Here is a 12,151-nt window from a genome sequence, read left to right on the forward strand (position 1 = left end):
TCGGGTAGTAGTCAGCTTTCTCAGCCCTAGTAACGCGTGAATGCTCTATTTGTCATTTCGGCCCGTTCCTTAAAGTCGCCCTTTTTCCTTTTCAGAGGAGAGTCTACGCACACTACGTTCGAATATTTCGTGAATAGCGCACTGTTCAATTCAAATGGCGTATGTGTTTGGAGCAGTCCGCGCACAATGGGTTCATTCAGTACGTGAATCAGTGGTTCTCCATAAAGATGATGGAAATAAGACGCGGAAATCCTTGAAAATTAATTGCAAAAATAGATCTTCGATATTTCCTCAAAAAATATTAAGCTTTCTTTGATGAAAAAATTTATAACAAAAAAGTTAGAGACGTAAAAACGTGGTGATAAAATTATTATTATTTGTTAAATAGACTCTAATTTTCCACAACACTGACGAATAAAAACAATGTTAATTCGAGTAACTAATGTGATATACATATTATAAAATCTTTTTTGTTCTAGCAATGTTTCAAGAAAAGGCAAGAAATCTGAAATCTTTCTTAAAAGTGTGCGAGAATCTTAAAAAATATCGTGATATGTAATAAATTTTCCTTCATTAAATTCTTCTAAAGCATTCAAACAAGTTATTTTTAGAGAAAACTTATTCTTCGTTGTCTTGTGATGTCGAAAATTCGGCAGTATATCATACGATTATCCGATCGACCCGCATTTTGACCTTAAGAACTAAAATCAGAACACGCGATATAACTAATAAATTATGATATATTATCCGAGTAGAGGTTTTACATGGTATAGCAAAGTTTTATTAGAAACTGTCACGTAATAATTACATGCTTCATTATTTTAATCACGAATTTTTAAAGGTATACCTATATATCATCAATTGTGACATCTCGATACGTGACTATGATCTTCAAGATGATAATCCAATATCAATATATCAACCCAGATAGCACACATGTCCAAAAGACGTCTAAAAGACGACTTAAAGACGTCTTAAAGTCCTCTAGACGTCTTTAAGACGTTTTTTGGCTTTTTTGTGCTGTCTGGGAATCGATCTATTACGTGAGTACATACACTTTGATTACGCCGACCCTTTGTGTATTTATTTTCCAATATTCAGCATGCATTGACTAAAGAATGTATTTTTATTTCCAAAAAACATCCTAAATTTAGCAAGCTATTCGATGGTAAAAATTAGGCTTATTACGCAAAAAATGCTTATTAGAATTATTTTATTATATAACATGCATTTAAATATGATGGAACGATTAAAATAAAATATCTCTTTCTGACTCAATTTTGCATCGAGATATGTTCACTTCTGTATCATGTGCTTTTCTTGCGGTTAACCACGAAAATAATCTACAACACTCTTTAAGAGCTTCTAAATTGTGCATTCTAATCTGCACAGTTTTGATCATTCACTAAATGTAAATTATATTTAAAATGCAAAGAGATAAAAAGATATTCCATCTATGTGATTATGCTATATAAATATTCTACGTCTTTTTTTTCGTTTTTTATTCAACTTGAATACGAATTTAATAGAAAAAATTCGAGAGTAATTTTCGTTTTCACAGAATAAGTTTTACGATACGTGCAAGAGATAAAAAAGGAAAAAGAGGGAAAGAAAAACGTGAGACAAAATCTCGTTCGTATCACTTTCTGTCTCGCTCTTTCTGGTGTACGATATCGAGTTTCCCCCCCTCCCCCGTTTCTAAGCAGGGTCCAAACTTACCTTTAATCAGCCGGAGGAGTCGACAGTCAACCGATGCGCGCCGCAGAGGGGATGAAAGAAGGCAAGTAGGGTGAGTTTATTTGTCGAGGGCCACTCCTTCCGATTGTTCGGTGGCCCTTTGTGGCCGTTGACAGCTGCTGCCTACGGACGTAAGTCACATTCGCTTTCGTCGATCGTTGGAGAATCGGAAAGACCTAACTAGTCGGCTGATGCTAGATGATTATCGTCGCAATAATTCCACCGAGGTGAACCGAAGGCAACTTGTGTGATTCGATGTTTGTCTGAAATGAAATAAGTATTTAGAGTACTTATAGACAGCAGTGTATCATGTGAGTGTTATGTGTGTTTCCTGAGACAATACATGAGACACGTGCCGCCTCTGCAATAATTCACGTGCGGATATTTTACTTTGTCACGTGTTTCCAGAAAGATGCGAGTGCGCGTAACACGTGCATCGAATCGCGTGAATGAACTTCATTGAAATTCATGAACTGATACGTGAGACATTATCTTGAGAAATAAACATCCTTGTATAATTTATCTCATACTACGCTCCAGGAAAATTATTGCAGGTGACAATTATATATTGAGACAAAATATTTCCAAAATTATATAATTATTATATTATTTTTTATATATTATTTAATTATCAAATTTATTAAGCTGTATATATGTATGTGTGCGTGTGCGTGTGTGTGTGAGATGTCTATATGTATGTTATGATTTGAGTGAAATGAAAATTGAAGATGAACATAAGAAAAGATAAACATGCTTCAATAATAATGACAACGTGAACGAGCTGAGTTTAACATCGTCGAATGATACCTCAAGGATATAACCGATATTTTTATTTTTTTCTAACACAATGTCCAAAGTTTTTTCATCCTTAATTAACGCGCGGGATAAAATGATATATGATTAAACGATCTATCTTCATCAATTTTCCTTTTTTGACAATGTGGCCCTCGGATAAACTCTCAATCATGCAAAAAAGCAAACAACGAAATGGATGAAAACGAATGAATAAAATGAAATGGGATAAATAAAACGAACCAAACAAAAAAATAAAAATTACCGTTGAAATTTAATATTCTTTTGGTCGCTATTTTTATATTTAGGATCACTTAAATTAAAAAGTTAAATTATACTAAAATTCAAATTACTGACATACTAATTTTAATATAAATTTAATTTTATATTTCTTTTTTTTTTTTTTATTCAGTCTTATAATTAATCTAGCAATCCTTAAAAGAATGATCTCTTTTAATATCTTTCGTATACATTTTGATTAGAATCAATGATATACATTTTTCAAAAAAATGTGTGATACAATTTTGTCAGAATTTTCAACAGATTAATTTCATTAATGTCCAAACAAATCGATGATTAATCGATTGAAAGTTAGTATGTAATTATAGACACAATATACTATTACATCAATTATTGTATAATTCGTATCATATATCATATATACATAAATATATTCTAAATCATATATACATATCATATATACATCATATACGTATCATATATACATAAGTATATTGTCTAAATATGTAATTCGATAGAAGTGTGGATATAATTTTAGACTAGCATTGATAGCCAGTTCATTATGACACCAAGAGATTTTAATGTTTCAACAACTTCAATCAAAAAAATCTAAAGTCGAAATCGAATTAATGGACGAAACTAAGCGCGAAGAACAGAAGAAAGCGGAAGAAAAGTGTAAAAAGACGAAGAAGAGGAAGAAGAAGAAGGGGAGAAGTTAAATCGAGTGAGTTAGATAAGGAAACTTGTGGTATACTCGTAAAGGGTACACGAGTCAACGGAGTTCGCCAGTCTGTAGACGAGCGTCTGCCGGAATAACGGAAGCAATTCAAGTGTTTGACCGTAGTATGACTCAGGATAAGCAGATCGAAACAGTAAAAGAACATAAAATTTAAAAGTTAAGAAAATAAGGACATATTATTCTTCAGATACAGTGATGAGAGTTTGTAAAAAATCGACTCTACGTGGAAGAAACTGTAGCTGACATGGATAGCAAATGGAAAATACATGTTTAATTATAAGAAAAAGGACTTCAGTCCAAAAAAGCAAAACTAAAGCAATAAAAAATCGGTCGCAAGATAGAGAAAAGAGATTCGGAACGAATTGTTCGGATAATGACTTAATTGAACGCCATAAAAAATATCGCAGTAATTTCTGGATGAAGAATACCTTCCGAGTAACAGTAACAATATAATAACGTGAAATATGATTCAGCGAACTCTTTCCATTGGAGATCAAAGTTCACGTTGCCGGTTAGACAGGGGGATCAGTATATTCCGAGAAGGTCATAAAAATTTATCAGCGTGACTAACTTGTGTTTTTAATGGAAGAGTGCGAGTAACGCGAGAAAAGATATGGAAATGAATTGATGGGGCACGCACGATAAGAGGCTCTGAATATATATCTTGAAGGGTGTATATGTTCTTTTTTTTCTCTTGTTTTCGTGGACCGTTTCTCCAAGAGAAGCATCAGTCGCGAGAAGATGAGAGTTCGTGAAAAATAGACAAAAGTCAATAAATGAAAAGAGAAGTATCTGTGAATGAACATGAATGAATGAGGAAAGTGCATAAATGCAAAAGAATCATTGGATTGTGATAATCTATCCCGCAAAAGATAGGTGAATTAAAAGGCTTTCTTTTAAATATAACAACCTCCAAGATATGAGAAACTTATCCTAATATTTTACTTTGATTTATTTTTTTCTATTCTCCCCTATATTTATTTCTACCCATTTTAATAGATTAGAGAAGATTAAAAATAAAGAATTGAGAAATTTAAAAGTAAAGATCAAGAAAGAAGATCCATTAAAATTAAGATTTCATAAAATGAATTTTTTCATAAGAATGTTTTCTTTTTTTTTTTATAGCACGTGAGCCGCATCGACTTTCGACTTTTCGGAGAATGAGAAGAAAAAGGGGTCCTGCACATTGGACAAAAAATGGAGCACTTTGCAAATAATACGATTTTTACTACAGAATTTAATATTCAAATTACTGCAGAAGATGGAAACTACAAGCCATTCGCGCGATCTGTGACTATTTTTGCAGCTGTTTGCGCGATAATATTCAGCATTATCGGAGTATTAGGTAATATCCTTTATCTTTTACAGTCGCCTACAGTAATTCTAAAGCTTTAACTTTTCAACGACAACCATTGAGACATAAACATTTCAATTCCAGGCAATCTAGTGACGGTAATTGCATTATTAAAATACAGCAGATTGAGACGACATGCTACCACAGCGTTTGTGATATGCCTGAGTATCTCCGACTTGATCTTCTCGGCAGTTAATTTACCTCTAACTGCCAGTAGATATTTAAACGAAGCATGGGTGCTGGGCGAGACTCTATGTAAAATATTTCCCTTATTTTTCTACGGAAACGTCGCCGTATCTTTACTCAGTATGGTAGCCATTACTATTAACAGGTAAGTTCCATTGAACATTCCTTGAAAATTACATTCTTCGATATAAGAAATATATCTTAATTTTTAAAAATACACATATTATGTGAGAAAAAATATATCAATTAATATCAATATCAACATCAATTAAAATTAATATCAAAAAGATATATATTCTTCAAAATGTACCTTAAAGATTTTGCATTAACAATAGCACATGTGTGACTGAGACTCTGGATTCTTCTAGATATGTACTGATTTCACAATCGGACATCTACAACCAGTTATATACCAGTCGCGGTATAACGCTGATGCTAATAGCTATATGGACTCTCAGTTTCTTGATGTTGTTGCCACCCTTATTGGGGATCTGGGGCACTCTGGGATTGGATTCAGCCACCTTCTCGTGTACCATATTGAAGAAAAACGGTTCCAGTCCAAAGAAGTTTCTATTCGTTCTAGGTTTCGTTGTACCATGCGTAGTGATCAGCGTTTCGTACCTTTGCATATATTGGCGCGTTCGAAGCAGCCGGAAGAATCTCGAGGCACACGCAACAGACAGACATGCTGGTAGACGAGGTGGTGGATTTCAACGAAGAGAAGATTCCAGGGTGACCAGACTCATGCTTACCATATTTCTCTGCTTCCTGATGTGTTTCATGCCACTGATGCTAGTGAATGTGATCGACGACAAAATGAAGATCCCGATAGTCCACGTAGTAGCATCGGTGCTCGCTTGGGCCTCGGCGGTAATAAATCCTTTCATCTATGCCGGTACCAACAGATTATACAGGGAAGCGTACAAACAGGTTCTGTGTCCTGCCTCGAGCAGAACACCCATGATCGGTCCTCCACTACCAGGACATTCTCACTCGAGCAAAGTCTCGTCACCTCATATGACATAAAAATATCACCCGGTTTGAGATGATTGCTTGTTGTAGATAAGTACCAAGTAAAAATTTGACGCATATTATTTTACTTATTTTTTTATAAAAAAATTAAGCGTTTAAGAACTAGTAACGTAAAAACAAAATTTTTTTATAGAGTATAACTATAAAAGACTAAAAAAAATTAAAAACTGTAGATGTAAAAGTTTGCGTTCATAATTTTACAGAAACATAATTTCACGTTAGCAAAAAAATAAGATTCTCTTTTGATATGCCAATTATCTTTTTTTTCTTGTTATCGGGAATAAGAAATGTAAAATTAGCGTAGAGGAAAATATATATAAAAAAATCTTATTTCTTGCTTTACATACATACATACGCATTGTATATATAACTCAATATTACAATATAAAATGACACTTTTTTTTGCATAATATAAAATATACATGTATAAAAAAAAGTTTAAAAGTATATAATAAAAATTATAAATGCACATACACATCATAACAACATTGGCAAAACATATACATTAAGAAATCTATATTGAGATTAAAAGTATTTATGTACAATATAGATCTCGTATATATAAAAGAGATTCATGAGAAATACTGCTTAAAAAAACATATTTCCGCTTTAATATGTGTTAAAGATTACACATACATCTTCAGTTTACAATCAAAGCTATGCTTCATGGCAATTTTGGTTTTGCTGATTATTTGTTCAACGATATTTACATTATAGATATATATTAATTTGATAATAATATATTTGTACTTGTGAAGGGAATTATGTTATCGCTTAAGTACATTAATTTAGTCGTACACATCACAAAGACATCATGAAAAAAATATTTAATTTTCTCTAACAAAATGACTTGGATTGATATATATCTATGATATATATCTATGAATAAAAATAACGAAATAAAAAAATATTTAAAAAAATGTAAAAATAAAGAAATGCGAAAATAAAATTATATTTTCTATTATATTTAAATAATAAGTGATGTGCATATTTTATTGTGCATGTTGTGTGTGTCGTTATAACTTTACCTTATCTTCACTGATCAACTACATATTAATCTCAGTTATTTTATGCTAAACATGGACGGAAATTGTATCAATACTTCATAAGATTTGCCTTATACGTTACATTTATATAATAAATTTAAATTTAGGATATATCAAAGATAAAATATAGACACTACGTGAAAAATCTGTCTATGTATATGTGTATATATGTATATACACACATATATACATACTTATGATGATAGTCTTTGAGATTCTCTTGTGAATACAATATTTACAAATTAGAACTCGATGTTATCGTCAAACAAATAAAGATATAGACAATAAGATACCTAATAATATAATGTAATTACGTAATGTATATACTGTAATTTACATCACGTAATGTACAAAAATATCTGTATTGAAATTAATTCAACTCCAATTCCGGTATATAAGGCTCCGTGATTGCGGTGATGGGACACATAGTCAGAGTATCCTACAATGAGAAACATACGTAGAAAGATACTTTAATTAATAAATATTTTATATTTTTATAATAAATAAAGATTTTCAGTAATCAACACGATATAAAAAAAAAACATAATATATATTGCTGAAAATATTTAAAATATAAAATCGAATTTTATTTTCCTACCAGTCGTATAAGTTCATCGAACGTTGGCCGCTCTTCGGGATCATTTCGCCAGCAAGACGACATGACTTCGTAAATCGGATCTGGGACGTCCAACAATTGCGGTAACCGTACACCTTGCGTAACCGCCTCTTCCACCTCGCTGTCGAGCGTTAAATTCGAGTATGGCGTACCGCCCATGCTAAGTATCTCCCACAAAAGTACACCGAACGACCAGATCACACCCGGCTGATGCTTCTTCTGACGATCGAAGCATTCAATCGCTGTCCATCTGGTATACTTGACATCTTCCAAAGAGTACTTGCCGATACCGTGACCGATAAGTTTAGGCGTCCAGTCATTCATTAATCCCACGCTTCGTGCGCAAAGGCGAGTATGAACAATCTTATAATCTGCCAGGTATTGCAATGCAGCCGCTATCGAGGTCGAAATGGACAGTATTCGATCTGTTGGAAATGCATCTCCAGATCGCGCGCCTAACAGACGATTTTTCAAGATGTGCGGTGGAGATTCGAGTACGACGTACAACGTATCGGAAGTCTCGCAAGTCCCTACGAGTCCAGCGAGATACTTCATGGAACCCGCTCGAATACACACGTCTAATTCTCTCAGCATATGCCTCTTATCGGATCCTTTCAGGGCGCCGTCAGCTATGGTGTGAATCGTGACCGTACTAGAGGATCCATCATCCCTCGAGACAGTTCCAGTATGTACAGTGCCGAATCGACCTCTGCGCACGATAAAACTGTCGATGGACAGAGCGTTTCGCGGTATACTCCACACTTTCTTCTTCAGTTCTTGATAATGATTCACTCTCTCGGGAATGTCCTCCGGAATGTAACCCATATTATCCACTTCGTATACCGGACCTTGCAACGTGAGCTCCTGCTGCTCTGGCAACTTCCGCATACTGAATCTTGCGTGTCGCCGTCGCAATACAAAATACAAGAATATCGAAGCACCAAGCAGTATACTTAAGATTGTGATTACTATGCATAACGCAAGAGCGGTCGAATCCATTCGAGTCGTCGCTGTCGGTTCGCGATTGACCATGTTATTGGTCAGATCGGAGTAGGAACGTTGTACTTCCGTCCCTATTCGAGAAATCACCACCAGACCGACCTGTGCGGATACAAAGTGATTCTTCAATGGAATGTTATAGTATCCTCCAATCATCTTGCCGTCACCTACGACGAATCTCTTGTATCTATGAAAGTCCGACGGGTCGAATTGTGCAGTAGTGTAGTAATTTAAGCCCTGTTTCGATGCGCTGTCATAGTTTAGATACTCAACGTTGGGACCAACCGGAGGTATAGTGCCAGCTTGTACAACGACTACTTCATACACGCTAATTGGCCCGTATTCACTGTGACCCTCGGTGAGCATGACAGTTACGGTGCTTTCTCCACGTTTCAATATCTTGGGAGTAGATGGTTTATCAGGAGGTCCTATCAAGGTCCATTCTACAGCATACGCTGGATCGCTAGGTCCCTGCGTATTGCTGGCAATGATAGATATATTATACTTGGTGCCTGGTTGAAGGCCTCTTAGAATCGTGCTGTTCGATGCACCTCCCTGAATTTGACTCTCGATAGGCGATAAAATATTACTGGTGTGCGTTTTTATCGCGACAGCGCGGACAGTGTAAAACGTAACGTTTCCATTAGGTATGTCAGGCGGCTGCCACGTTATTACAAGAGCATTTATATCATCCTGAGTCACCTGTATCCTCCTCGGTGGACTTGGTCCTAAAAAATATATATTTATTTAAATCTATTTCCTCTTGAAAGACATATATATATATATTTAAAAATTTTATTTTGATGCATTAAATACATATTAATGTAGACATTGCTATTTCATCCATTAAATCTTTTGTATAATATATAATATATTATATATATACTAAATGTATAATGTATATGTAATAGTACGAAAGTTCCTATACAGCACAGAACATTGCAGTAATATTGGGGCAATATTGTAATGTTGCTGCAATGTTACAACAATATTAATAATATTGCTGCAATATTCTGTGCTGTATGGGTTGCAAAGTGGAGGGTTTATATTTGAAAATCATACCTTGCTGACCAGTAGCGTAAACGCTCATAGCTTCATAGCTGCCACAATAATTATTAGGATCGTTGGCGCAAGGAACATTACAACCATTCGACGGACCTTCCTGACCGAATCTGCTGATGCAGTAACACAGTTGGCCATTCATCAATGCTGCGAACCTGTGAAACAAAGGCATTTTAAAACCCAATCATTGACATATGTCAAAGTGTATCACCAACGTGCACATCTCACTTACATATAATAATGAGAACGGCATTTCTTCGTACATTCGGCGGGTACGCTGGCATAGGCCAGAGTAGGCGAGGGTAATTCCGGATCCGAGGCGGAGCTGCGGAAACAGCCCTCGTACTTTTGAGCGCACGCAAAGTAAACAACGTGGATAAATAGAAGGAACGCGATCGCCGTCATCTTGGATGGGCTGGGTTATTTAATTCTCGGCCAAGATTCTCAATCCCTGCTCTCCCTCGCGTACCATGACATATCGATATGAGTTGTTCGCTTGGTATGCGCGACAATAATAAGTATGAATCAACGAGGGACGCGGTGACACAACGCGAGACGCACGAGACGAATAGGTTACGTTTGTCTCGCCAGATTGTACCTCGCTGTCGAGTCGCGAACGGATCCCTTCAGGTCGTCAAACTCGCGTACGCTCATCTTGAGCGATTCCCGATAGTATCGAGAATGGAATCGTCGCGTTTGTCGAATGTTCAATGAGTTCATTCACGAGTAAACAACCTCTCGAAGCCACCTACGCGTCTGACGTACGCGCCCATTGGTCACGTGCTGCACTCTATCGTCTTTAAATCAGGCTGGTGACAAGCAAGGGTGCATCCCGGAGCTTTCGACCTCGATTTATATCCATAAATTTTGACACAATATATTTTACGCGTATGAATTAGTTGATGTAAGTTGTTTCTCGATAAATGAGCAACGAAAAGACTTTAATATATTAAATAAATTTAAATAAAAAATAGGTTAATGAAAGCCAAATGCAATAATTAAAGCACAAATTAATTTTTTTCAATCTTTTTCTAATTGTCAAACATTTCAGTTCCTTTTTTCTTTAATTTTTATTGAAGATGATCCAAAAAAGAATCGAAATGTTTAACAAATATTTTAGATATTTTAAATTTTCAAAAAATTAATTAATTTGCGCTTTAATTATTGCGTTTGATGCTCATTAGCTCATTTCTTATTTGAATTTAGTTTTTTATATCATCCGTAAAAAATGTCAAACAGAATAAGAATAGAATCCGCTACTTTGGTTAAAAAATAGGTAAAAATATACGTGTGATTTTGCGATTCTCTGGTTCCCCTTAATTGTTACGGCACTGTATTATTTCATAGGTGCGGCTACACTTTTATGTTACGCACTGGCTGTTGTGATATAAAATCCGATTGAATGGGATTCGCGTCTCGGTAACTATACATCTACTGAAGTGGGAAATAGGACAATTGTCTACGATAAAGAAGAGAGAGGAGAGCGAAATAAGAATAAATAACAAAAGCTCTCAGAAAGCCTGTTGCTTTCAATTGTATTTTCCGTATTTCTTTCGCACAATTCTTTTCTTTTTCCTTTGAATTATATACATGTACTATATTGTATATATTATACATATATTTTCCTATTCGAAATGTAATAAATATGGTATATTTATTTCACGTTAAAAATGTGAAAGTAGATAATATATAATTTTGTGCAATTTCTTTAAACAAAAAACAAACTTGTATTCTTTAACTCTCATTTTCTGCAAATTGAAACATATGCAATGTGTTTTAAAATAATATTAAAATCTTCTCTAAAATCATAAAGATAATTTTAATAATACTATTTTGAGACAGGAAATTAATAGAGAGAAAAATAATATTAGAAAAATACATAGAGATAAAGAAATCATACTAAAATCTTTATAAAATTATAAAGGCAATTTTAGCAATATTACTTTGAGATAAAGAACGAAAAAATAGTAGCGAGGAAACTTATTAATTATTACTTATTAATTATTACTTATTAGTTATTATTTATTACTTATGTTTATAATAAATTTGCAAGACAGCAGATTTTTTTTAATTGATCAATTTATAAAGCTCCTGCTCGCATTTATTCTTGTTAAAATAATGTTACAATCAAAGTTGAAAGACGTTACCTGATCGAAACGATTGTTCGTTTGTACATAGATAATTGCAGGTTGCATAATGCCCAAGGTCAAGCTAACTAGAAATATTTCGCAATTAGTTTCGCAGATTACATTTTGATAGCATAATAATATTAGAAAAATAATATTAGAAAAATACATAGAGATAAAGAAATCATACTAAAATCTTTATAAAATTATAAAGGCAATTTT

General features: G+C 34.2%; 2 protein-coding genes across 7 annotated transcripts; one reads left to right on the forward strand and one right to left on the reverse strand.

The window, feature by feature from the left end:
- The first annotated feature begins 1,719 nt into the window (after nucleotides 1-1,719).
- Tre1 (Trapped in endoderm 1) lies at nucleotides 1,720-6,952 on the forward strand. Of its 6 annotated transcripts, XM_083095547.1 has the most exons (5): nucleotides 1,806-2,048; nucleotides 2,146-2,291; nucleotides 4,634-4,853; nucleotides 4,947-5,193; nucleotides 5,417-6,952. In XM_083095547.1, the coding sequence occupies exons 3-5, from the start codon at nucleotides 4,706-4,708 to the stop codon at nucleotides 6,072-6,074; spliced, it is 1,053 nt and encodes a 350-aa protein (XP_082951673.1). In that variant the 5' UTR covers nucleotides 1,806-2,048; nucleotides 2,146-2,291; nucleotides 4,634-4,705; the 3' UTR covers nucleotides 6,075-6,952. The 6 variants fall into 6 exon arrangements, with proteins under 6 accessions (XP_082951676.1, XP_082951675.1, XP_082951673.1 ...); XM_083095550.1 differs by lacking the exons at nucleotides 1,806-2,048; nucleotides 2,146-2,291 and adding an exon at nucleotides 1,720-1,780; XM_083095549.1 differs by lacking the exons at nucleotides 1,806-2,048; nucleotides 2,146-2,291 and adding an exon at nucleotides 1,721-1,789.
- On the reverse strand, nucleotides 6,671-10,591 carry LOC145969415 (putative inactive tyrosine-protein kinase Wsck). Its single transcript, XM_083095544.1, has 4 exons — nucleotides 10,036-10,591; nucleotides 9,804-9,958; nucleotides 7,725-9,469; nucleotides 6,671-7,565 (listed from the first exon to the last, which is right to left on the reverse strand). The coding sequence occupies exons 1-4, from the start codon at nucleotides 10,206-10,208 to the stop codon at nucleotides 7,497-7,499; spliced, it is 2,142 nt and encodes a 713-aa protein (XP_082951670.1). The 5' UTR covers nucleotides 10,209-10,591; the 3' UTR covers nucleotides 6,671-7,496.
- Nucleotides 10,592-12,151: the final 1,560 nt, after the last annotated feature.

Source organism: Camponotus vicinus, unplaced genomic scaffold, assembly GCF_025532165.1.
Source record: "Camponotus vicinus isolate PSW18456_S1 unplaced genomic scaffold, iyCamVici1.0 SCAF_3, whole genome shotgun sequence".
In the NCBI taxonomy this organism is placed as follows: domain Eukaryota; kingdom Metazoa; phylum Arthropoda; class Insecta; order Hymenoptera; family Formicidae; genus Camponotus; species Camponotus vicinus.